This window comes from Equus asinus, chromosome 8 (genome assembly GCF_041296235.1).
Source record: "Equus asinus isolate D_3611 breed Donkey chromosome 8, EquAss-T2T_v2, whole genome shotgun sequence".
Taxonomy (NCBI): Eukaryota; Metazoa; Chordata; class Mammalia; order Perissodactyla; family Equidae; genus Equus; species Equus asinus.
This window is the reverse complement of record NC_091797.1, coordinates 83,418,990-83,443,061: the sequence shown is the minus strand read 5'-3', so window position 1 is coordinate 83,443,061 and position 24,072 is coordinate 83,418,990. Positions and strand designations below refer to the sequence as shown.

At 38.5% G+C, this 24,072-nt stretch overlaps 1 protein-coding gene across 4 annotated transcripts in view; it reads left to right on the top strand.

Moving 5' to 3' along the window:
- Positions 1 to 24,072, top strand: part of TAOK3 (TAO kinase 3) — a 169,097-nt gene that overhangs the window by 135,131 nt on the left and 9,894 nt on the right. For all 4 annotated transcript variants that reach the window (XM_014854724.3, XM_070516157.1, XM_070516158.1 and 1 more), the window contains exons 14-18: positions 1,301 to 1,435; positions 9,210 to 9,446; positions 11,159 to 11,287; positions 14,846 to 15,049; positions 23,274 to 23,513. In XM_014854724.3, the coding sequence (XP_014710210.1) occupies positions 1,301 to 1,435; positions 9,210 to 9,446; positions 11,159 to 11,287; positions 14,846 to 15,049; positions 23,274 to 23,513 (945 nt within the window). The remainder of the gene's footprint in view (positions 1 to 1,300; positions 1,436 to 9,209; positions 9,447 to 11,158; positions 11,288 to 14,845; positions 15,050 to 23,273; positions 23,514 to 24,072) is intronic.

Genomic DNA, 24,072 nt, shown 5'->3' with positions numbered 1-24,072 from the left:
ATCATGGCTCTTGTCTTTTACATAAAAACCTGGATGTGAAATTTAATTTCCCTAAAGGAATATATGTGTTTTGACTTTTCAAAATTTTAGACTATATAATAAAATTTTATATTTTTTAAGCCTCTTTAATTTTGTTTTCTGATGAAGGAAAGAGCAATTATAAAAAATATCAAATAGTCATGGACAAAATGCGAAACTGACTTCACGCAAATGGTTTCTCCTAAAACCCTAAGGCAATAAGACAATTAATTTTTCCTTCCCTGTCCTGAATATGTACTATTTAAAAATCCCCCATAGTTGTACATGTTTTTGAGCTATTAATTATTATAGTATCTTTTTTTCTGAAGGGTTTAGAGCTACTTACTGACTGACCACTCCATCTTTTATAGAGAGAAGCATCACCCTTTGAAAGCATTTTCCCCTTTAAAAGTCATTTCAATTGCATTTGAGAAACATCCATTATTATCCTTCCAGGGAATGTTATTTTTCACTGGGCATTACAATAAGATTAATCATCTTTGCCTATCAAGAAGCACAGACTTGATTAAATCAGTCAAGGGCATTAAATTCCAGCTCTACTCACTCTGGTAACCATACTGAGACTGAGTTGAGGAAGAATTTGTGAAAGTATCATTTGGTTAAAATTGTATGCCTGTCTCTTTAAATCTAAAAAAAATCCTTTCAGAAGCTGTAGAGAGAAGGTGCTAGAACTGTGTACGATCATGACTGGAAAGCAGGATCCCTCAGTGACTGCCGACTCTTCCCAGCACAAGATAAAGAGGCAGTTCAGCACAAGCCTACACTGGTTCTAGGCAGAACGATGATCCTACCGAACAGATCTCAAATAAAATTAAATTGAGAAAGCAGATCTTTCAAGGGAATGAGGCGGAGGCTCGCTTTTATGTTAAAAGCAACCAGCATCTTCCTTGCTAGACATGGACATGACATTTTTAAAGGAATTATTTGGTTACAGCGTTTTAAGCAAACTGTTCTAAGGAGTCTGTACATTGCATTGTTTTTTCTATTCTTTTTTTCTTTTGCATATATGTAATTCTGGAGGTAAAGAAAAAGCCTGCCAGGGATTCAGAAGGCATCCCACTAGCGATCAGCTGACATTCCTAACTGAAGGCTGCAATGTGTTGCTTATTCATTTTGTACCGTGGGAGCTGCGGGGACTAGCAGAGAGCTAAACTATGCATTTCAAACAGCAGTGCTTGTGCAGAAAGAGGGGTGAGAGAGAGGCAGCCGGCGAGGAAAGAGCACAGCTGGACTTTCTCCTTGTTTTTATCCATTTCTGCAGGATCATGTATTCATAAGGGATGAGGCGGGCCACGGCGATCCCAGGCCTGAGCCGCGGCCTACCCAGTCAGTTCAGAGCCAGGCCCTCCACTACCGGAACAGAGAGCGCTTTGCCACGATCAAATCAGCATCTTTGGTAAGCAAACACCCCTCTACCCACCTTCCCTTCCTTCCCCTCCTCCCCATCTGGCAGCCTCTCGCCCTCCCTGAGCCTCTCTCGGCTTCATGGATGGGAGGAAAGGAGTCAAGAATGTTTTCTCCCTCCTAATAATTTTATTCATTTTAGAAAAAAATCTGTTGGCATAGCAACCTGATCTCAGATATTTAAGCATTGTCTACAGCATGGGGAAAAAAACCTTTGTGTGTGTGTGTGTGTGTGTGTGTGTGTATTTATATATGCTGTATGTGCAAAATAAAAGGCCTTTGAGATGAAGTTACTAACCTATCCAATTTTTAAAAGCTATTTGTCTTTTCATTGAAATAATAATGCTAAAAAATTATTTTAAAGGTATTCGATGTATGTGCATGCAGAGTACTATGCTTTTTTGTATAGATGCATGTGTGTCTATAATGTGTACACACACCTGAAAAGATAAAACAATTTTTTAAATATATAGTTGCTGGCTGATGTATATAATTGTAGAAAATAAGATACTTGCTTCCCAGGGATGGATTGCTGGTTCGTTCTGGTTCATTCATTTATTTATTGCAACAATGGTAGTGGCTGCACTTCCCTATTTAACCCCTGAAGAATTTCCTGGCACCAGTAAAGCAAGAAGGGCTTTGTGGGAGAGGAAGGGGATGGTTGTGGAAGAAAAGATACTGTAGGATCCTTCAGCATTTTTACTATTGCAAATGTGATTGCTGGATGCCCTTGTAGTAGCAAAAGGGGTGTGTGCTGGAAGAGTTAGTTTTCATGCCTCCTCCCCTTGGCCCCCACGCGTGCGCGTTCACACACTCACACACACACACACACACTCACACTCACATTGTTTCATCCTTGGCACTCTAAACTCTCTTTAATCTTTTGCTTCTGAATCTCACTTCTCAGCCAAAAAATTCTTGAAATATTAGTCGTTTTGCCCAATTGATGTTAGAGGTCACATGGGCAGGAGGAGTTAGTGTACATTGCCTGGCTATTACATTTAGAACCTATGATGACATCATCTGAAGCCGACCCAGAAATGATTATTTTTCTTGTCCTATTTTTTAAACCTGATTTCCACTTTTATTTCTCAAGTCTTTTAAAGGCTTCGATTATCTTTGGAATTGATAATGGATTGTAATTTTTAAAAACCCAAATGTAAGGAAAATGCAAGTTAAAGCACCTACATATTGCTATGCCTGCTGCTGTCTAAAAGCAAGCAATTTAATTTAGACTTCTTATAAATAAGCCTACCTTTAAGTTCTTTTGTATAGAAGTTTCTTGTAATCTCTTTAATGGGCGGTTTTTCGTTTTAAATGAATGCTACACTGTGTAATGGAGATCTTAAAGTGTCTACTGTGTATTTGGTAAGGATTCTGAAGCAACTAAAAAACATGCTTTTCAGTCTAAATAAAGCATCATGAAATTATTAAATATCTTTATGCCATGATATCTGACAAAAGAAGAATTACAGAATTTATGGAATATTACTACTTACCACTGACTCTTGTGAGACTGCACATTTATCCAGACCTGTTCATGGTGAAAAGAGAGGAGAAATGAACAACCACTGAGAATCAGAGCACCATAAGCAGGTTTTGAATGTGAAGCAGACGTTATACCAAGTGGATTTTCCCCCTCTGGGACGGCTTCTCTTCTTTTCTCACTTGCCACACCCTCATTCCCACATCATATATTCATGACCTCTCCTACCTCCCAGTAAGATGTTACTACTGCCATGCCAGAGTGATCTCACGCTCGCATTTGTGAACTCACCCAGGGCTACTCTGTGTGCGTATCAGCCATCACAGTCTCCCTTCCTGTGGATGATGAAAGCTGCTTCCCTACTAGGCCACCTCAGGGCTATGGGCAAAATAGCCCCAGGAAGCCCTTTGACTCCTACAGGCTTCGTGGAGCCCATCCAGAGAACAGCTGAGACCAGTCTCTCTGATGGACATTGACTTGCTACAAGGCCCCTGCCCCTATATTAAGTTAAAAACAGAGTGGCTGATAAGCTGTTGCTGGAGCCACAAAATAAGCTGTTTTAGTGGAAAACCTCTCCAAATGTAATCCTTTGGGATTCACGGTGAGAATGATGGAAGTTTATCAGAGTTCAGTGGTATTTGTATCTAGAGGTTTTTAGGGACACAAAAATGGAAGGGAGAAGTGGCATGATGTTGTATGGTTCTCTGTCCCGTTTGGATGATCTAACTATTGGTATGGATATTTTAATGTATGTTATTAAGCACAACAGTTCTGCTACCCAAAGACTGATTCTAATAGGAATATATAAATCAGGACACAAATATCAAAAAGAAATATCTAATTTTTAAAATATTTCATGAATCTTATTTTAAATGAAAAGGATTAAAATTACTTAAATGACATAAAAGTAAGAGCACAATCATGGGAAAATGAAGGTCCGGTATAATGAATATTCAAGTTATCATTGAAACATCTCTTCACTTCTCATAGTTGTTGGCAAAACTATATTGATTTATTTATTTTGGTTTTACTCTTTCTTTAAAATCTTATAGCAGAAGTGCTAACAAGCCATAGAGTTATCTAAAAGTGAACAGCAAAAATAAAAAGAAGAATTTAGAAATTCATTTTTCAATTATTAGATAAGTGATGAGTGTATATTTTAAATAGACTTGCAAACTGACAAAAAAAATTACGGTTCCTCAGATTTGTTTTATCAGCCTACCCCTTCTACATAAGCCTGAAAGAGACCTAGCTCTGTGATTTTTCCCCTTAGCTTTTCTTTCTACATTGTGCTTTCTAGTAGGGTTATTGACAAGTGTATGAAGCCTGTGAGTTTACAGGCTTTTACTGCTAGATGTTTTTCTATTTTGGCTCCTTAAAACTGAGATTTTTGTGTTATTATGCACTGCTGCACAATTGCATTTGTAACAAAGGAAAAGCAAGGACTGCAAACCTTGATACTAGAGGAAACCCTGAGGAAACTTTAGAATTATCTATTTTTTTTATTATAATCGTTTAAGGGCAGAGATTATTGACCTTATTTTGAAGAATTAGGAAAACGAAGGGCATTTCCTGGAATCTTTTTTATTTTATCCTTTCTTCTGTTAAGAAAGTTCATGTTGGTCGAATTCGTCCTCTGGAGAAAGGAGTTGTTTTTATACTTCTTCAGAATTACTCCTCTGACTTCTTGGGCCTTAGAGATGTGCCTTCCTTGAGTTTTTATTGTTGATGAATGGAGATCCTAATGTTTTTATTAAATTAGTGGCCCATAACAGTGTTTTCAGCTGTTGTTACACCTGATGTCATGTCTTCTTAAAATTTCATATCCTGGGTCACTGGCAGTTCCCATAGTAGATGTTAATTTAAAGAGCACCAAACTCATATCGATCAGATAATTTAGCTTTTGGCCTTATGAAGGAATTCTCACTGAGATGCAGTGGTCTTACCACACAAATGAATTTACATTAGAATACACATTAGGGAGAGGGGCATAGAACTCTTAGTTTCTAATCTCCAGGGAAGCATGTAGGAGAAAATCATTATTGTTCTATCCATGCAAATATAGATTCTTTTACTTTGGTTTTACCCTATTCAGTAGAAAAATCTCATATAAAAATGGAGTCTTCATTTGGATTTTAAAAAATGCAACCTAATTAGTCAGCTACTTGTGAAATTGGGTACCTGCATGAGTTTGATAGACAAGCATAAAAATATTAGAGCCTCAGCAGTAAATGTTACTGTTTCACCTCCTATGAGCCCGGCTGTTCTGTATCTAAATGCTTGAAAATGTATTCTCTTCCTAGATAGTGTGTGTATCAGAGGATGCTTATCAAAATATTGTTTTTCCTTTTTCTTGGCTTCTGAATCTCACTGAGATCATTGCTGATACCACTTTTCACCTGTGCTGCCCAATCTATATGCCCAGCCCTCATGACCAAAGTCTCCCAATAAACATGTGTTGAATGAGTGAATGAACAAATGAATGAATGACACCTCTTCCAGTCCTGCTGTCACATGAGAATTTGGATTTATAAGTGTGCATTTCAAAGTTCATGTCGGTTTTTCTGTATAAAGCAGAATTACCTGTTGTCAGTTATTACTTTTAGTATGAACTTAAAATATTTTTTTCCTAGGTGTTCTAAACTGTGGAATGTCAAATTTCTGGTGCCAAAATGTGACTCACTGTATTCTTTTTAATTGCTGTAAATTTCATTTGTTCTAAGTGCTGAGGTGGCCAGTTTTATCATGCACGTTATTTTGATTCTTACACACAATTAATCCTGTAAGTTGGCTTTGATCTCTTAAGATGGTAACATTATCAGCCACCGTGCTCCTCTTTTATGTTCAGTAAGTTGCTTATTAGCCTTCTAGTGCAGTGTTCTGTACTTGGTAGGCATGTAGTACACTTTGTGAAATGGTTTGTTTTAGGGCTAATTTTGTTGGAATTAAATAGGGTGGGATGGAATGGTTGTAGAAACTTTCTGAAAAAAGTTCAGCCCTCCTTTATGGTTCTTTATTTTTTATATATTTTTCAAGGTATATGAAATAGCTAATTCAGATTCAGAAATTATGCATAGTTATTTTGTAATCCACAATCTGGACGCAAGTACAGTTTTATAGTTAAACTTGCCCTTTCTCTTGGATGCACTTCTTCTCATCTATGTCCCCATCACCAGAAATGCTTAGTGGAGGGAAAAAGAGACATGTTACTCAGAGCCTGTCAGGAAAAGGAAGGAAACCAACATATACTGAACATTTCCTATGTGTCAGACACCTTGCTGGACACAAGTGTTATCTCATCAGCGATCTCATCATAGCAGTAGTTCCTCTTTACATATGAAGAAACTGAGAGACTTCAAGAGGTTAAGTAGTTTGCCCAAGGTCAGTTGTATGATAAGGGATGGAATGAGATTTATCTCCAAGTAACCTACTGGGTATGGCAAAGTGAAACTGCCCACTTTCAGTTGATCACATTTTTGAGACTACCATTGTGAAAACTACAGTCACTACATTTCTATAACTTTCTCTCATTTTTAGACTTATTCGATTTATAACTTAGACATACCACTCTCTTCGGCTTTGAATTTTTTAGGTGTTGATTCCCTCCATTAATTCTTAACAGAAAGTTTTATTCTTTTTGGCCTTGATTATGTGAATTTCCTCAGGCATTTCAAGAATCATAGGACCTCGGTTCAAATCCCAGGCTTTATAAAAATTAAAAAGGTAAATTACATGTGAAAGTACATTGTAAACCATAAAGGATGATAAACTTATGAGCTATTTTTTTATTCTATTGACCAAATGGTGTATCTGTAAGATACAGAGTGTGAACTTAAAGCACACAGGCATACATAACTGTAGATAACATATTTTTATATATTTCATGTTAGACTTCACAAATGAAACATCTGGTTATACTTTCATTGAAATTCATCTGTCTGGCTCGAGCATGGAATTATAAAACTATCTCTATATATACCTCAAAAGACAATTACTTTGAAACTTAGAAAGTTTAGGTGTACAAATGGAAGGTGATATTAGGAGCTTAAGAAGGTGATTATCCCAATTATGGGAAGCATTTAAAAGCCAAGTGTCTCTCCTGGAATTCAGTGATGTACAATGACAGCGTGTTGAGCTTTGTAATTTGTCTTTGCCACATACTTGTATGATCTGGTATGCAGTAAGACCACCTTCCTCACAGGGACTCACCCGCCAATTAGGATGGAAAATGTTCTTGACACAACTCATTAGCGTTTTATCTTCAGGCCGCTTGGTTTAGGGAAATTGCCATCCTGAGAATATTTTATTGACCACAAGCCTGTCAAACATTCCACTAGCAAGTTTTAAATGTGTCATGATAGCTTCTGAGTGTGCCGTGCCTCAGCTTTGGGAATCTGATTAAAGAAGGAATACCAAAATAAGAAAAAATAAGTATATGAGTAAAACATATCTCACACTCATTACCCTGGAACAGACACTTGACTGCCATGTTTGTCTGAAAAACAAGTGAGTTCAGAAAGGAATAAATGGTATCCTTTCTGTTGATTCAAATTGTTTTTCCCCCCACAATGAACTTTAGGAAGACACAGCATGAGGAAATGAAATATACACATAGATTTCAAACTACTTCTTTCCTTCCTTGTATCATGAAATAAGTCCATTTAAAAAAACCATGTTATTGTGATGACAAAATAGACAATTTATTTTCTTTAGAGTATTAGACTCCTCTTTGGTGATGCTATCCTTTTTTTTTTTTTTTGAGCTTGAAATATCTTCTCCTCGATTCCTCATACTTTAAAGAGAATTGTCCTTTAAAAAAGAGAAATGACTATGAAACCTAGTGTTAGTTTCAGCTGGAAAGGTTTCAAAGTTCAGCTAATGTTTAATGGTGTACTTTGATAATGCTATCCAGTTACAAAATAGCACTCTCTTGATAGTAAGGACTCAGTCTAGTGTGCAGGGACACCTTCTAAAAAGAGCAGAGAAACAAACTCTTCTTTGTATAAAATGCACTTTGACCCATAAACTGAAAATAGTAGAGAGAATTAATAGCAGCATGAAAATTTCCAGTAAAACTTGTTTGAGGTTTAAGTTGAGGAAAAGTGGCTTGTAGTAGATAGGAGTGACAATTACTTAGTGAAAAAAACACAAAAACTAAAGTTATAGTTTTGTAATTAAATTATTTTTTCTAAAATAGGAAAGAGGAGAAGGAAGTGACCAGGGAATCTAACAGGAAATAAAGAGGGGTGATAAATTGAAGGAAGGACTGGAAAATCAGAAAAGGTTTAATAGAAAAAAAAAAGAGAGATGCCAAAATTTACTGTCTTCACTTTGTTGGCTATTCACTTGAGAATGGGTTAAGGAAAAATTATTAAGACCAGTAGCCATCCAAAAATCATAGAAATGCTTTCTCCTCTTTAAGAGGGCAAGTAAATGTATTGTGACTTATCTCTTTTGCAGGGAAGGAGAGGAGGGAGACAGATGATTTAAAAGAAGGGAGTTCTCTCTCTTTCTCTTTCTTTCTCTCTGTCTCTGTCTCTCTCTCAATTCATATTAAGAGTAGAAAATAAATCTTGTTCAAACTATTTTAAAAGGGTATTCAAGATTCCTGTGACTGTTAGAGACATGATCCTTAAAGACAAACAAGCAGTATGATATAGTGCAGTGGTTCTCAGCCAGAGGGACATTGCCAAATATCCAGAACATTTTTTGATTGTCTTGACTTGGGAGGTGCTACTGGCATCTAGCGGGTAGGCCAGGGGTGCTGCTAAACATCCTACAATGTACAGGGCAGTCCCTCAAAACAAAGAATTATCTGACTCATGTCAATAGCGCCAAGGTTGAGAAATCCTGGTATAGTGGAAACATAGCATGGCTCTGGAATCAGACAGAAATGAGTCTGAATCCCAATTCCACTCCTTATTAGCTATGTGACCTTGAGCATACATATAATGATATATCAAAAATATATAAATATATTTTTGCTGAATGAATAAATTGATTCCCTCAAGTCTCAATTTCTTCATAAAATGGGGGTGGTAATACCTACCTCATTAATGAATAAAATGAGTGAGTGAATGAGATGGTTTTTAGGATTAGAGATAAGGTATATAAAGAACACCCAGCACAGGGCCTAGTACAGGTGAGTGTTCAGGAAATAGTAGGTAAATTGATGGTTACAATGATAAATAAAATTATGCCAGAGCATTCCTCTACTTTGCCTGAAAGTTTGCCTCCCATGAACCTGGTTACCTGAGTTCTCTCCCCCACCCCAAATCAGGTTACACGCCAGATCCATGAGCATGAGCAGGAGAACGAGTTGCGGGAACAGATGTCAGGTTATAAGCGGATGCGGCGCCAGCACCAGAAGCAGCTGATCGCCCTGGAGAACAAGCTGAAGGCTGAGATGGACGAGCACCGCCTCAAGCTACAGAAGGAGGTGGAGACACATGCCAACAACTCGTCCATCGAGCTGGAGAAGCTGGCCAAGAAGCAAGTGGCTATCATAGAAAAGGAGGTCAGTACATGCACACCTGCCTTCGTGCCACAACCACGCCAAGCTTGTTCCAGTCAGGGGCATCATGTTAGCAGGAGACAAGAGTAGCGTGATTTTTTGTGATAGAGAAACAGTATTGCCTTGGTGTGTGTGTTGGGGTAGGGGGAGGTTTATGAGGCTTCTTATAATTGTCATTAAAAGCTAAAATAGTAACTGAGGTATATATCACATTCCTGTCTATTCAAATACATTCTGAGCATCAGTCCCTTGATGGGAGTCTGGGTACAAATAAAAAGAAGCAAGATGCTTCTATCCGATGGAAACTTGCACAGTTCGGGTATGTTACTTTGCCTGCCACACCCACAGTCCTCTTCAAAGGAAAGCTGCTCTACAGACAGTCCCTTTTAGTGGTGATAATCCCTGCCTACAGCTGATCGGACCAGGGGTGGGCACCTGACCAATGGCAGTGAGTAAGCTGGCTATTGCTTGGGTCTTCTAGGGAACATCTCTCTTCCCCATCCAGGTTCTAAACAAATTTTAAAAACAGACAAGAGGGTAAGGCAGATAGAGAGTCAAAATACCACCTTTATTATTGATAAATGTTAGATAGAAGTGATTTATGTCCCAAGGAAAACAGACCTAATAATACTGAACAAGATTAAACAGACCTCCCGACCCAACCCAGGCACTGCCAGTGCTAAGCCAGTCACCTCTCCTCACCCCCCGTGAGACTTACATAGTGCAGAAAAGCAGAGTGAACCTGTGGTCCCTGGGGACGCTGTTTCAGTAATTAAGCTCGCTGTCTCCACATGGAAGGAAACATCAGAACTGTAGAAGAAATATCCCCCCAATAGCCATCTATTCGTGAGGCCATCTGGCATGAAAACTTCTGCCTGAACAGGGATGATGATGATTAAATAAACCAATCAGATTCTTTCTTGGGAATTCAACTTGATAAATATGTGGAGAGAATTGTTCATAATGGAAGAATTGTTGATAATGGAAGCTAAAGGTGAGAAGATCCAGAACCATGAAGCATAATTCCCTCTCTATCCCCCAGGTACCTCATCTTACATACGTGCTTCAGCGAAGGGTTCCTCGATCCTTAGATTTGGTCACTTTCAGGAGCCAATATTTATTGAGTTATCTTTTATTTGGGCTGTGTTCTATCTACTCAGGAGCCCCCCAAATGTCCTGGTCTCAGACTGCTGTGGATTCCAGCAGGTGCCTAAGAAATCAAATGTCACTAGCTTTGCCTATTATACTGGAGGTGACCCCACTAGGAAATCTGATAGTTGGAATAATTTATTGATTAGAGTTGGATTCTTGGAATAAAACTGGCCAGTCATGGTTATTTATCCATTTATCCATTTTTATAATTTAACCCTTGGGCTACGAACAATATGATAAAAAATCTTTTGTTATAATCCTTAGTTTACCTTTCATGCCATGTATTTTTTTGTGTGTTCAATAAAACGTGGTTTTGGTTTACCTTCCTATTTTTCCCATAATTAGGGATATATTTTTCAATGGTAAAAATTTCAATTTTTTGTTTGTTTAAAACATGAGAAAATCAAAGCAAGCATTTCCTTATTTTTTAATTAATTATTTGTTTAAAAATATTACATTATTCAACACTTACAGACTCTTTTAATGTAGTGGAGAATATAGATAGCTGAATTCTGTGTGAAGATCAAGTCATCCTAGATCAATCGTATTTGTTATTTTATCAGGCAAAGGTAGCTGCAGCAGATGAGAAGAAGTTCCAGCAACAGATCTTGGCCCAGCAGAAGAAAGATTTGACAACTTTCTTAGAAAGTCAGAAGAAGCAGTATAAGATTTGTAAGGAAAAAATAAAAGAGGTAAGAATACCGATATTTGTAGTCACCAAGTTGCCATTAGAATGGTTGGAACTTGAAACTGATTCATCTTACATTGTGATCATACATTCATCTTGCATTGTGTAGTCTAATCCAGTGATTCTCAAACTTTACATTAGAATCACCTGAAATTCTTATTAAAACAGATTGCTAACCCACCCCTAGATTTTCTAATTCAATGAGTCTAGGGTGGATTTTGAAGGACGAATTTCTAACAAGTTCCCAGGTGATGCTGATGCTGCTGGTCCCGGCACCACACTTCAAGAACCCTTGTGCTAACTGTAAACCATTCTTGTCTACTTCCGGTTTATTCTCCACACTTCAGCCAGAGGCATCTTTTCAAACGATGAGTCTTGTCATATCTCTTCATGTTTTTAACGTTTACTGGCTTCCCATTGCTCTTAGGATATAGATCAAAATACTAGAAGTCCCTGCGTGGTCTGCTACCAGCCTCCCCTCCAGTCTCACCTCACACCAGTGTTCCCCCATCTGCTTACCTAACCCTCACTCTTCGCTGCTTCTGCCACAATTGTCATATTTTGGTTCCTCAAATGTATCAAGCCCTTCTCCAAGGTCTTTGCTCACACTGTTTCTTCTGCCAGGATGCTCTTCCCACCCTCCCACCCCAAATCCCACCCTGACCACAATTCTGCTGTTAATTCCTTGTAAGCTTCAGGATTGCTTATTAGTACCTTAACTTAAACATTGCTTCCCCAGGGAAGCCTCTCCTGACTGCCTCTACCAAGACAGGTGCCGTGGGTTTCATAACACTAGTTTTCAATTATGCATTTTTTTTAGTGATTATTTGAGCTACTTACCCTAGTAGCTGGTAAGTGATAAGAGCAGAGACCATGTCTTTTTGTTGTTGTTGTTCATGACTGTATCCCTGTTTCCAGTAACGTGAATATTTGATAAATGATTGATTGATTCTTGAATGTTTGGTTGAAGACCGCTAGTGGACTTAGAGAGTCCTCCTGAGGAACTGCAATTTGATCTAAAAGCTCAAATTTCTTCAATTCTCCCTTTACCAGTACTTACAGGTGACTTGCCTGCAGTTCCATAGACTTTCCTTCTCATACGACAGGATTTCTTATTTGTAGACTACTAGTATATTAAGGTTTAATAAAACTCAGCATGGGGCATTCTTCTAGTATATGAAATCATTCATTTGAGCTTACATTCTAAGTTAACAATATGGGACTTAGCAAGGTTCCTCTCTGATTGTTTTTAATGAGGAAATGAAAGCAAGTGGGTGTGAGTGAGCCTCAGGATCTTTTGCCCTGCCCAGATGAGTCCCTGGTAATTGTTAGTCCTGTCAGAAATTTGTATTTGATCCACACTTCCCACTGAATGGGAAGAATCTCTGAGACTATAGGATCTAGAAAACCAGGCTGTAGAGATAAATAGCCTAACTAAGAAGATTCACATTTTCTCTCGTTATTGCTTGAGCCTAATTATTCTATCATAACAGATGTGGCTGGATCACAGAGACAACCTTGATTTTTCAGTAAGAAATTTTGAAATTTTCCCAGCTGCACGTTCATTTTTACGTCTATCTTATTGTGTTCACTCATGCTCTGGAGGCCATACTTTATGACTGCAGCCGCCATTCTGAGCTTTTGTTAACACCAAGGTGTTTGGAGATTGCATGAACTCCACCTTTAGAAGATCCCCTACAGAATGGCATTCGAGAGTCCCCACTCAGTCTTTAGGCATAACTTTATTTTTGGTTCACTATACTCAGGTTTATGAGTGCAAGAGACAACAGGCCTCAGCATAAGTCTGTCAACATCCTCCTGAAGAAAAACAGGCCTAAACCTAATTTGCGATAGCCTCAGTAAGCCTTTCTGTGCACAGCTAATATTACTCTGTACGAAGTACAGCTTAGTTCAGACTATTTAAAGTGGCACGTATATTTAGATATGGGTATACTTAAAGGTATTGTCCTTGTGATGACAGAACAATCTCCACTATCCCCACTGTTGATAGATAATAGGAGTATGAGTAAAGCAGAATAATGGATGGTGCAGAAATAATTTATTCTTGCTTTTGGAGTGAATTTTTATGATCATATTTAGATTTGGGTGTGAAATGTAGTGGTTAATGCCAAACCTAGTAGCAAAGCTGTGGCATCAAGAGATGAGTCACCCAGCCTTTCTGTTGTGATCCCAGCTTACTCCATGCTGGAAACAGCTCTTGCTCTTGTTGATTCTAATATTTCACTGGAACAGGAAAGTTGAAAGTTGATTTACCAGGACTTCTAGGCCAAGTGCAAGAATAATCTAAATAGAGATGTATGATGTCTGCATCACTAAACATTAAGTAAAATAGGTGTTAGCAGTTAAAGGAGATCTCAACTGAGTGAGTAGTTAACTAAATATTATAGGTCAAGCTTGCCACTACGAACAAAGACGAGTACACTGTACCTTCTCTAAAGTGGTCGTCTTACTTTCCCCATAGATTAACCTCTTCTTAACTGTTCTGATTCACTGCTTTCTTCCTTTTATCCATATGGTCTGGAATAATTATGAATTTTGTCCTTTTGAAAATATAGGTGGTTTGTTTACCCTCTAATCCCTAATGAAGAGTGCTTTTTCCTGAAATTCAAACTAGGACATTTGCAGAGTCACCTCCAGTCTTTGAAATCTGTCTGCTTCTCTCAGTATTATTACCACTTCCTTTGTCCAAGCTACTATCATCTCTTGGCTGGACCTTTGCACTAGCCTCCTAGCTGTCTCCATGGACGTGCTCTTCCTTGCTTCATTCTGTTCTCCACGTGGCAACCAGAGTCATCTTTTTGAAATACATCTCATTATGACACCCCAATATATATAAAATCCATTTCTCCTATGCTAAAGATCAGTGTCCTTAACTTGGTCTATAAGGCCTCTAATGGTCCTGCCCACCTGTCCAGCCTCATCTCATGTCACACTGCACCAACTACTCTGGCCTTCTTTCAGTTCCTTGATCATATCATGTTTCAGTTAACCCACCTTAAGGGTTTTGCACATGCTGTGTCCTCCACCAAGAGTATCCTTCCCTCTCCTTTTCCACTGGTTAACGTCTACAATTTTTCAAATTTCAGCTTAGGTGTTACCAAGGGCAAATATTTTCTATTAAACGTCCTTGTAGAACCAAGTACTTCACCTTCACAGCAATTATCACAGTAATTTTCAGTTCATTTCTGTGGTTCTTCAATTGATTTTTTATTTCAGACTAAAAAGCCCCATGATGGTAGATATGTTCTTTTGCCCGCCATCATATCCTTGTGCCTTGCATATGCCTGTCACATGATAGGAACTCAGTAAGTGTGTGTTGATTGAATAAGTGAACAAATAATTTCTGACAGTGAAAAGCCAAAGACATGGAAACTAACAAGTCTCCCTCTCAATACTCAATTAATTGACAAAATTGTTGGGGATGAGGGATGTGCGACACCAAGCCTTTCTGTCCTTGCATTCTCATTTGATTTCCAAATAATGTTAGTTCCTTTTGCTTAATGAGACCAGCATGGATTTTTTTCTTTTTTTCTTTGTGAAGGAGATGAATGAGGACCATAGCACACCCAAGAAAGAAAAGCAAGAGCGGATATCCAAGCATAAAGAGAACTTGCAGCACACACAGGCTGAAGAGGAAGCCCACCTTCTGACTCAGCAGAGACTGTACTACGAAAAAAACTGTCGTTTCTTCAAGCGGAAAATAATGATCAAGCGGCACGAGGTGGAGCAGCAGAACATTCGGGAGGTATTTGTTATGTTCATAACTATTGTCATTAATGTATGGGACAAAAAGCTTTATGAGGATTGTGACCATTTTGTCCGTCATCTGTTTTGTCCAGTCCTATATCCTTAGCCTCTTAGTCTTCAGTGCAGTGCCTGACACAATGTAGGCACACAAAAAAGTAAGGGAATGAATTTACTACCGACAAGAGAAAGCCATTTACAGAACAAGGGATCAACCTTTTCCAAATCAATGCAATAGAATTTTGTTGAACACCTGTTATAAGCCGTGTCATGGAGTGGAGAATCAAAATAAGTAGAATAGAGAATTTTTGCTTTCAGCCGGCTTGTCAAAAAGTTATGTTTTTTGTGACTCTGTGAAACAAATAACAGTATGATGCTCTATAATTAAGATGGAGAAAGCAAAATACCATATGATTTCACTCATGTGAAGAAATGCAACAACAACAATAATAACAAACAAACAGATACAGAGAATAGATTGGTGGTTACCAGGGAGAATGGGGGCCGGTAGGAGGGTGAAAGGGGTAAAGGGGCACATTTGTACCATGGTGAATGGCAACTAGACTTTGGATGGTGAACACAATGTAGTCTATCCAGAAGCCAAAATATGATGTACACCTGACATTTATAATGTTATAAACCAATGTTACCTCAATTAAAAAAAAAAAAAGAGTGCCTCCTTTGTGCCAGGCACTGTGCTGGAGACACCAGGGCTACCAAGAAGTTATACTCCCTGCCTTCAAGTAGCCCTAAGTCTAAGAGGAGAAACAGATATGTAACAGACTAATTATAATATGTTAGGTACAATAATAGACATGTGAATAAAGTATCATGGGCATATGGTCACGAAAGGGCTTGGAGGATTCGGTGATTGATGAGAAGTTGAGTGTTCTGAGTGTATGGAGCGGAGCGTCGGAACAAGAGAAAAGTTGGAAGCAGAATGTGTAGGCTCGTGCCTTGTTTCTTAAGGCAAGGCATTTAGGTTTTAGCCTGAAGGCAATTGCATGGCCATCAGAGGTTTTTAAGCCAGGGAGTGATGCTGACTTTTCATTTTGAAGAATTAGTGCATCAGTGTGAGGGTAGCCTAGAGTGGTGACAAGCAACATACAATGAGGTCAGCGAGGATGCTCCTTCTCTATTTCTACCTGGAAGAGGCAGTGGGGAGAGAGAGAGATTAGATTTTTTTTTTTTTTTTTTTTTTAGTTAGCATACACCTTCCCTAGCCCAATACTGTAAGATTCATATAAGCTTTTTGAGATTAGATCTAAGTGACATTTCTGAAATAGAACTGACAGTGATTCAGACCAAATGATGTTAGAATTCAGAAGAGGGAGGAGTGAAAAATGACTTAAAAGTTTCTAATTTGGGAAATTGGATGAACAGGATGTTATTCACTGAGATGAGGAATACAGAATGTAAATCAGTTGCAGATACAAAGTTCACTAGGAATTCACTGTGACCTGAAGTAATCAAAAAAACTCTCACAAATGAGCCAGCACATTGGTATAAAAAAACCAAAGTCTGATAAAAATTCAGTGTTAGCCTACATGAGGGAAACAAGTACTTCAGGCACACTTAATGGGAATGTGAATTGGCATAAGCTTTTTGGAGAGCAGTATTCAAATGGGAAGACAAAAGGGTGGAGCAAATTAAAACTTATTAAACACATATAATTATGGGCCAGGCTCAGGGTCTTTATCTGTATTATCTCATCTAATTGGAAGAGGGAGAAACTGTTGAACATTTTTGAGCCAGGCAATGAGTGATATGGCTAAAATTTTACTTTAGAGAGATTTGCCCAGTTTGGTAGTGATGCACAGATTGATTAGAGCATGCATTCTCAGTGGGGGCAATATTGCCCCCAGAGGGGTGAAAATGGGTTCTTATGGGGGAGGGGTCTTAGATATTACTATGGCTTTTGGCCCTCTGAAGGACCATAGTACATAAACAAATATACAGTATATGTATGGTATTAACATTCTAGGGGTGGGGATGGTCGGGCAGAGGGGAGTCTAAAAAGGCTCCTAATGGGGACAATAATGAAAAAAAAAAGTTGAGAAACACTGGATTAGAGAGAAGAAACTAGAAGCAAAGAGAGGTGGTGGTAGCTGTCAAAAGAGAAATGGACTTGAAACATGTTCTGAAGTATAAAATAAACAGGACTTAGCATACAATGGGATATGAGAGAGAAGATGAGGGTAGAAGCAAAGCTATTTCTAGGGTTTAAGACTTGGGGAAATGTAGATTTTGGCAGAAACAGAGAAGCTTAGAGAGAGGTATTGGTGAGAAACTGATTAATTCAGTACTAGATATGTAGAGTTTGTTAGAAGGGAAAAAAGTCCAAATGAAAAAGTTCAAAAGCCAGTTGGAAATAAGGTATTTAGGATTCTTTTCATTTGGCAATTATTGTTATTCTAATAGCACATATTTGGAAGAAGTCTGAGGCTAAGGGGAAAATTAGTGCCAATAAAAGCTATAGAAGACAATTATTCCCCAAAATTGATAGGAACTATATTCTTGACTTCATTAGTATCAGGTTCTAACGAGTTGAGCAAAGAATAACTCTATGAGGGTATTTTTCTTAAGAGTCTAGATTTTCCTTTGTTTAGTCTTATTCCAGAGACTTCTTCATGAAAATGTTCAAAGTTTTTCTTTACAGAATTAATAAAAGAACATTGAAAAAAGATAAATATAGAAAAATATAAAGTTGAGTGACAGTTCTTGAAAATCCCATCCTATCCAATCTCTACCTGAGACACTCACCTTTAATTTGGCATATATATGTCTGGATTTTTCTCCTGTATATATGTATACATACATGCAGCTTATATATAACTTTAACTTTACAAAAATAAGATTACATTAGTATCAGTGGGTCTGTTTGATTTGCAAGCAATAGAAACAAACTCTGGCTGACTTAGTATGGAAAGGAATTTATTGGAAGGATACATAGGGTAGATGACAGAGCTGAAGAACCAAACTGGAAAAGATGAAGAATCAAGCTGGAAAAGCAACTTCCATAACCTAGAGATCAAGAGCTAATGGACATTCCTCAAGGCTCACCATTTGGATGTATCTCCTCCAACCGTGTTTAATCTTTGTATCATTTCTGCTTAAGATTGAAATTCCTAGGAGAGAGAGAACTTGATTGGGTAATGTGCTTACTCCCTTACTCAGTACTCTGTCAGATTCCAGATAGTGTGGGAGAGTTTCTGTTTCCAAACAGAGGAGCCTGTTAACAAAGAAGGGGAAATGGGTACTGAATCTACAAAACCCCCCAAATGTCCACCATACTGTTTTGTAACTCTCCCTTTTTTTTTTTTTTAAAGTTTGGCACCAGAGCTAACATCTGTTGCCAATCTTTTTTCTTCTTCTTCTTCTTCCCAAAGCCCCCCAGTACATAGTTGTATATTCTAGTTGTAGTTCCTTCTGGCTGTGCTGTGTGGGATGCTGCCTCAGCATGGCCTGATGAGCAGTTCTAGGTCCGTGCCCAGGATCCAAACCAGTGAAACCCTGGGCCTCCAAAGCAGAGCACGCAAACTTAACCACTCGGCCACAGGGCCAGCCCTTTTTTTTCCCCCCATTTACTATCTAGGACATAAAGCTCTGCCTTACTCTTTTTAACCATTAATAGTATGTTTTTTGTATTTATTTAATGAGGTACTTCTCAGTGGATACTTTGTTGAAGTTTTACAATATTACTAACAATGCTACAGAGAACATCTTTGCACATAGATCTTTTCACATGTATACAAGTATTTTGTAGAATATATTCTCAAATGTGGAATTTCTGAGTTAGAGTCTATACATCTAAATTTTTAATATATATTGCCAAATTGCCCTCTAAGAGGCTTTATACTCCCATCAATAAAGAATACCTATTTTCATATATCATTGCCAAAACTGAATATTAGCAATCCTTTTAATTAATGGAAACATTTCAAAGGATCAACATTGACTGAGTTGAGTCTCTTTCTCTATTATCAATACACATAGATGCTCACTATTTTCTAACCAGTTATGAAACTAAGAACTGAAATTAAGAAAGCATTGAATGTCATAGGTTAACAACATCTCTGTTTAAAACTTTGACTTCTAGTTCTTACTCAACCTCAGTGGACATGAGGACAAAAATTTTGGCTTGAGTGAGATCAGCTGCTTTTAAAGAAGTCACTAGCACTTCCTTTGAAACTTCAGTAGACTGCTTGGATAATGGTTGGGAAGAGTTTATTAGGGGACAGCCCCTAGATCCACATCTTACACAGGAGCTGGAGTCACATAAAGTATCATAATGTGTGTAGGATCCATGGTGTGTGAAAAGTACATATGTTTCAACACTAAGTGCACGCTCAGCTTGGTGAGATGCTCACAGTGTGTGATGTGGGCTGAGGGAAAGGGAGCTGCATGGCTCTCATCTCACTCCCTCAGGGCATATATACATTGAGCGCACTGGTGGCAGAATCACCTGTACCATTAAGTTTGTTTTTGTGTTTTTGCTCAGCTCATTTTGTTGAATTTGTATAAGGTAAAGGTGGACATGATGTGGCTCTACCGTATACTGTGTAATTTGTACAGGTGAAGCAACCATTGCATCGTGTCTAGCTAGAGCAGAGGAATTCTTCAGAATATTGTATCACAGACTGAACATAAAACAGGAAAATATAAACCTTCATTGGGATGTCTTTTTTTTTTTTAAGATTTTATTTTTCCTTTTTTTCCCCAAAGCCCCCCGGTACATAGTTGTGTATTTTTAGTTGTGGGTCCTTCCAGTTGTGACATGTGGGACACCGCCCCAGCATGGCCCAATGAGCGGTGCCATGTCTGCACCCCGGATCCAAACCAGCAAAACCCTGGGCTGCTGAAGCAGAGCACGTGAACCTAACCATTCGGCCATGGGTCCAGCTCCTCATTGGGACATCTTTTAATGGAAAATGTTGAAAGCCTAAAAACCTGAGTTTTAGCCTCACTTCTGTTTTATTGAAGTTGTACGATCTTGTGTTAGTCTCTCAATTCCCTAATTCCTTCCTATCATATATGAAGGGGTTAAATCCTTATAATCTTAGCACCTCATAAGGTTGCAATTAGGACTGAATGACTTAGATGAACTCATTTTTAAAACTTGAAAGCACTTTATACATTATTATGTAGGCACAGTCCTAGGCTCATAATAACTTGAATAATATTTTTTCCATGGTTTTAAATATTATAGGTAGCTTAACAACTTACATCTCAGCAACTCAGATGTATGAGTTAAAGGGAAAGGGAACAACCTACAACAGAAAAGCCCATTTCAGCACCATGCCTCTCTTACTTCTCTAATAGTTTATAAAAACTAGTTTTAAGATATTCATTTCTGAATACAGAAAAATAATAATGACCTGTTTATATATTCTGAAGTGTTTTCTTTTTTTTTTTTTTAAAGATTTTATTTTTTCCTTTTTCTCCCCAAAGCCCCCTGGTACATAGTTATGTATTCTTCGTTGTGGGTTCTTCTAGTTGTGGCATGTGGGACGCTGCCTCAGCGTGGTCTGATGAGCAGTGCCATGTCCGCGCCCAGGATTCGAACTAACGAAACACTGGGCCGCCTGCAGCGGAGCACGCGAACTTAACCACTCGGCCATGGGGCCAGCCCCCTCAAGTGTTTTCTGATAGTCTTTCATTTCGTCTTCACAAAAGTGGTAGTTCATGGTGGGTACTGTTATCCTCACTTTACACCGGTGGAAACTAAAACATAGATTAAGAGACCTGCCCCAGCCATGCATAATGAGTCAATGGAAAAGCTGAAACTGACTCACATCCTAAATATTTTTCCGTTGATTCTCAAACTGTAGTATATATCAGAATTTGCTGGGTGGCTTATTATAAAGACCACTCACTTGTAACCCAGGTAATTCTGATGCAGGTATTCTGTGGACGACATCCTGAAGCATTCCATTAAGCATAAAGAAAAGCGTTTAATTTCTTCTGAAAGGTGTTGTTTGCTTTGCATCTTTTGTTTTTTCCCCATGAGTTTCAGGGCTCTGGGCAATTCAGACTCAGTCTGGAAAATGCAAAATGTATAAATGCCCATTATTGGGAGTCCTGGTACTGAAATGATAAATTAAAAATGATATAGTAACCTGGGAACCAGGACACTGACCCACTCCAAGGGCTTTCCTTGGCTCTTCTCTTGCTCATTGGTCTGGAGTAGCTTTGGTCTGTGGGAAGGGCTCACTGTCCTTTAGTGCCACCTATGGGTCAGTTAGTGATTTTTGAAAGAACACATTTGGTGGTCCAGGTAAGGAGAAAAAACAAAACTAGGAAAAGAAAAACTCAGGAGAGGATAGGGGGAGATGCTCTTCATTATCTTTTATTCCTTAAAACAAATGTTAATTGAATTTATACTTCAGATATTTCCCCAATAGGAAATAAGTTCCATGAGAGGATGTACTTGTTCACTGCTGTATCCCTAGGGCCTACAGCAGTGCCCAACACATAGGGAGAACTCAACAATTATTTGTTGAATAAATAAATGAATGATTAGTGACTTCGATCTAGTTAACAGATGCTGTGCTGTTTAAAGGACATCTCTTCAAATGGCTAGAAGGCCCAAGTGTATGAGATATTCTCAACCACACCAATATACAAATGTTACTAATATTTCTATGAAAATATTAGATGGTATCCCATAATGGATACTGTCAGAGAAGAGAGGCATGCTATTGTTCTAATTTAAAGTCCAGCTCCAATGCTTTCTCCGTTCCTTGACATTCTTAACTAGTAGTAATACCACCATTTTCAGAAATCTTGCAGCATAAAATCTTTACCTCCTTTATAGCACTTATCACTTCCAACCTTCCTCTTTTTTTAAATTTATTCATAAAACCATTTCACTATATTAATTAAGATCCTTTTGTTTGCATGTTACTGAAATTTATTTGAGCTAGATTAAGCCAAAACCAGGAAATTTACTACAGAAATATAGGAATGTTTCATAAAATCCAATAGCAATAATACAGCTGGACCTATAGGAGAACTTAGAACCAGTCAGGAACTTGAGCATCAACATATTCCCTATACTTCTTTCTTCTCTCTTTTTCATTCATCTTGCTCTGAAGCCCAGCATTCTCTCATCCTCAGTCCTCATAGCAATGGATGGCTACCACATGTGTAGTTTTTATATGCCCCTCAATTCCAGCCACACATAGAGACTAACTGTCTCTGAATCCCAATTCCAAATTCCCAAGAGAGAAAATAGATTGATTCAGTCAGCTGTAAGCTGAGCATATACTTCAATAAATGTCTATTACAGTTCCCCATTAGAGTGTTAGCAAGAGTCATGGCCCACTAAACATTTTTATGGACCCAGAGCCCATGGTTCAGATCTTCGATACATTGCCATTCAGGAAATATTCTTGAACTGGTGAATGAAAAAATTTCACCAAACTCCCCCCCATCCCCGTGCTTTTTTTCTAGTTTCCTTTCTTTCCCTCCTTCAATGAAAAAAAAAGAGAAAGACATGAGTAGAACTGCAAAGAACAAAATGATTAGATCTAGAAGTGATCACACAGACTGTGATGGAAAAGATGAAAGGGGAGAGATCTCATCTGCCTTTTCCCAGCATGCCCTGAACTCTGAGATTTTAAAAAATAGGTAATTGGCCTACTTCTGATACACGCAAAAACAGAGTATTTCGCAGAAAACTAAGAACATTGAGGATATTCTCAGCTCTGACTGCATTTTAGAATCACATGAAGAACTGTTAAAAATATTGATGTCACAGTCCCACCCCAGGCAATCATCACAATTTCGGGTTGTAGGATTCAGGCATCATGTGTTTTAAAAGCTTCCTCACGTGATTTTAATGGTCAGTCAGGGTTGAAAACCACTGCCTTAACTGAAGAAACATTTATTTAGACCTATGTGTAACATATCACCTAATTAAGGTACACAGCAGCAATGTGAGGGAGGTGAGAAGGGGCCGGGTAGAATTAATCCCACTTTACAGACAGTGAAGTTGTGATGGCTGTGAAGTTGCCCATCTTGTAAATGGTGGACCCACATGGAAAACCTAAATCTCCAGGGATTGTTAATCTAATCTCATTGAGTCATGCTGCCAAACACTAATGGGTTTAATTAAGAGACAGTTAGTAGTGCCATTCCTTGTCATCCCTCACTTAGTTGTGCATTTCTTCCAGTTCATCTCCATTCATCTCTCTCCATTTATCTTTTGTCGCTGAATGCAGGAATTAAATAAAAAGAGGACCCAGAAGGAGATGGAGCATGCTATGCTAATCCGGCACGACGAGTCCACCCGAGAGCTAGAGTACAGGCAGCTGCACACGTTACAGAAGCTACGCATGGATCTGATCCGTCTACAGCACCAGACTGAACTGGAAAACCAGCTGGAGTACAATAAAAGGCGAGAAAGGGAACTGCACAGAAAGCATGTCATGGAACTTCGGCAACAGCCAAAAAACTTAAAGGTAAGAGGAAATTGAAGTATTTCCCTATTTGTGCTCTGGGACCCAGTCGGATTGGATCAGTGGTTCCTGCACCTGGATGACTGTCAGAGTCACATGACAGCTTTGCAAAATTACAAATTCCTGGGCCCTGCAACTACTGAATCAGACTCTCCAGACATGAAGCACAAGGGTCTGTATATAACAAACTCCTGAAGAGATGCTGCTAGGCAGGCTGGTTTGGAAACCATTGTGCTAGATGATCCCTCCATTTTTCTTTGTATCCAATATGCAGTTTCGCTGACTCCTTTGTGACCTACCCTCTTTAAAATTGTAACGTATGGACTAACAGCAGCCCATGGTTCTAATCCCAGGAAATGAGAGAGTTACCAGGTATATGACAGATAAATTTCATCTGTGGTGCTGCTCAGATTATTGGTACTAGCAGTTACTAGGTTGAGTGCTGCTATATTAAGAAAGACTCTAAAGCCACATCCAAGCTAAGTAGGAAGGAGTATGATTTATTAGTAACATCTGTCCTGGGCATGGGAATCAGGAATGAGTCTACACGTGCCAGGCACTT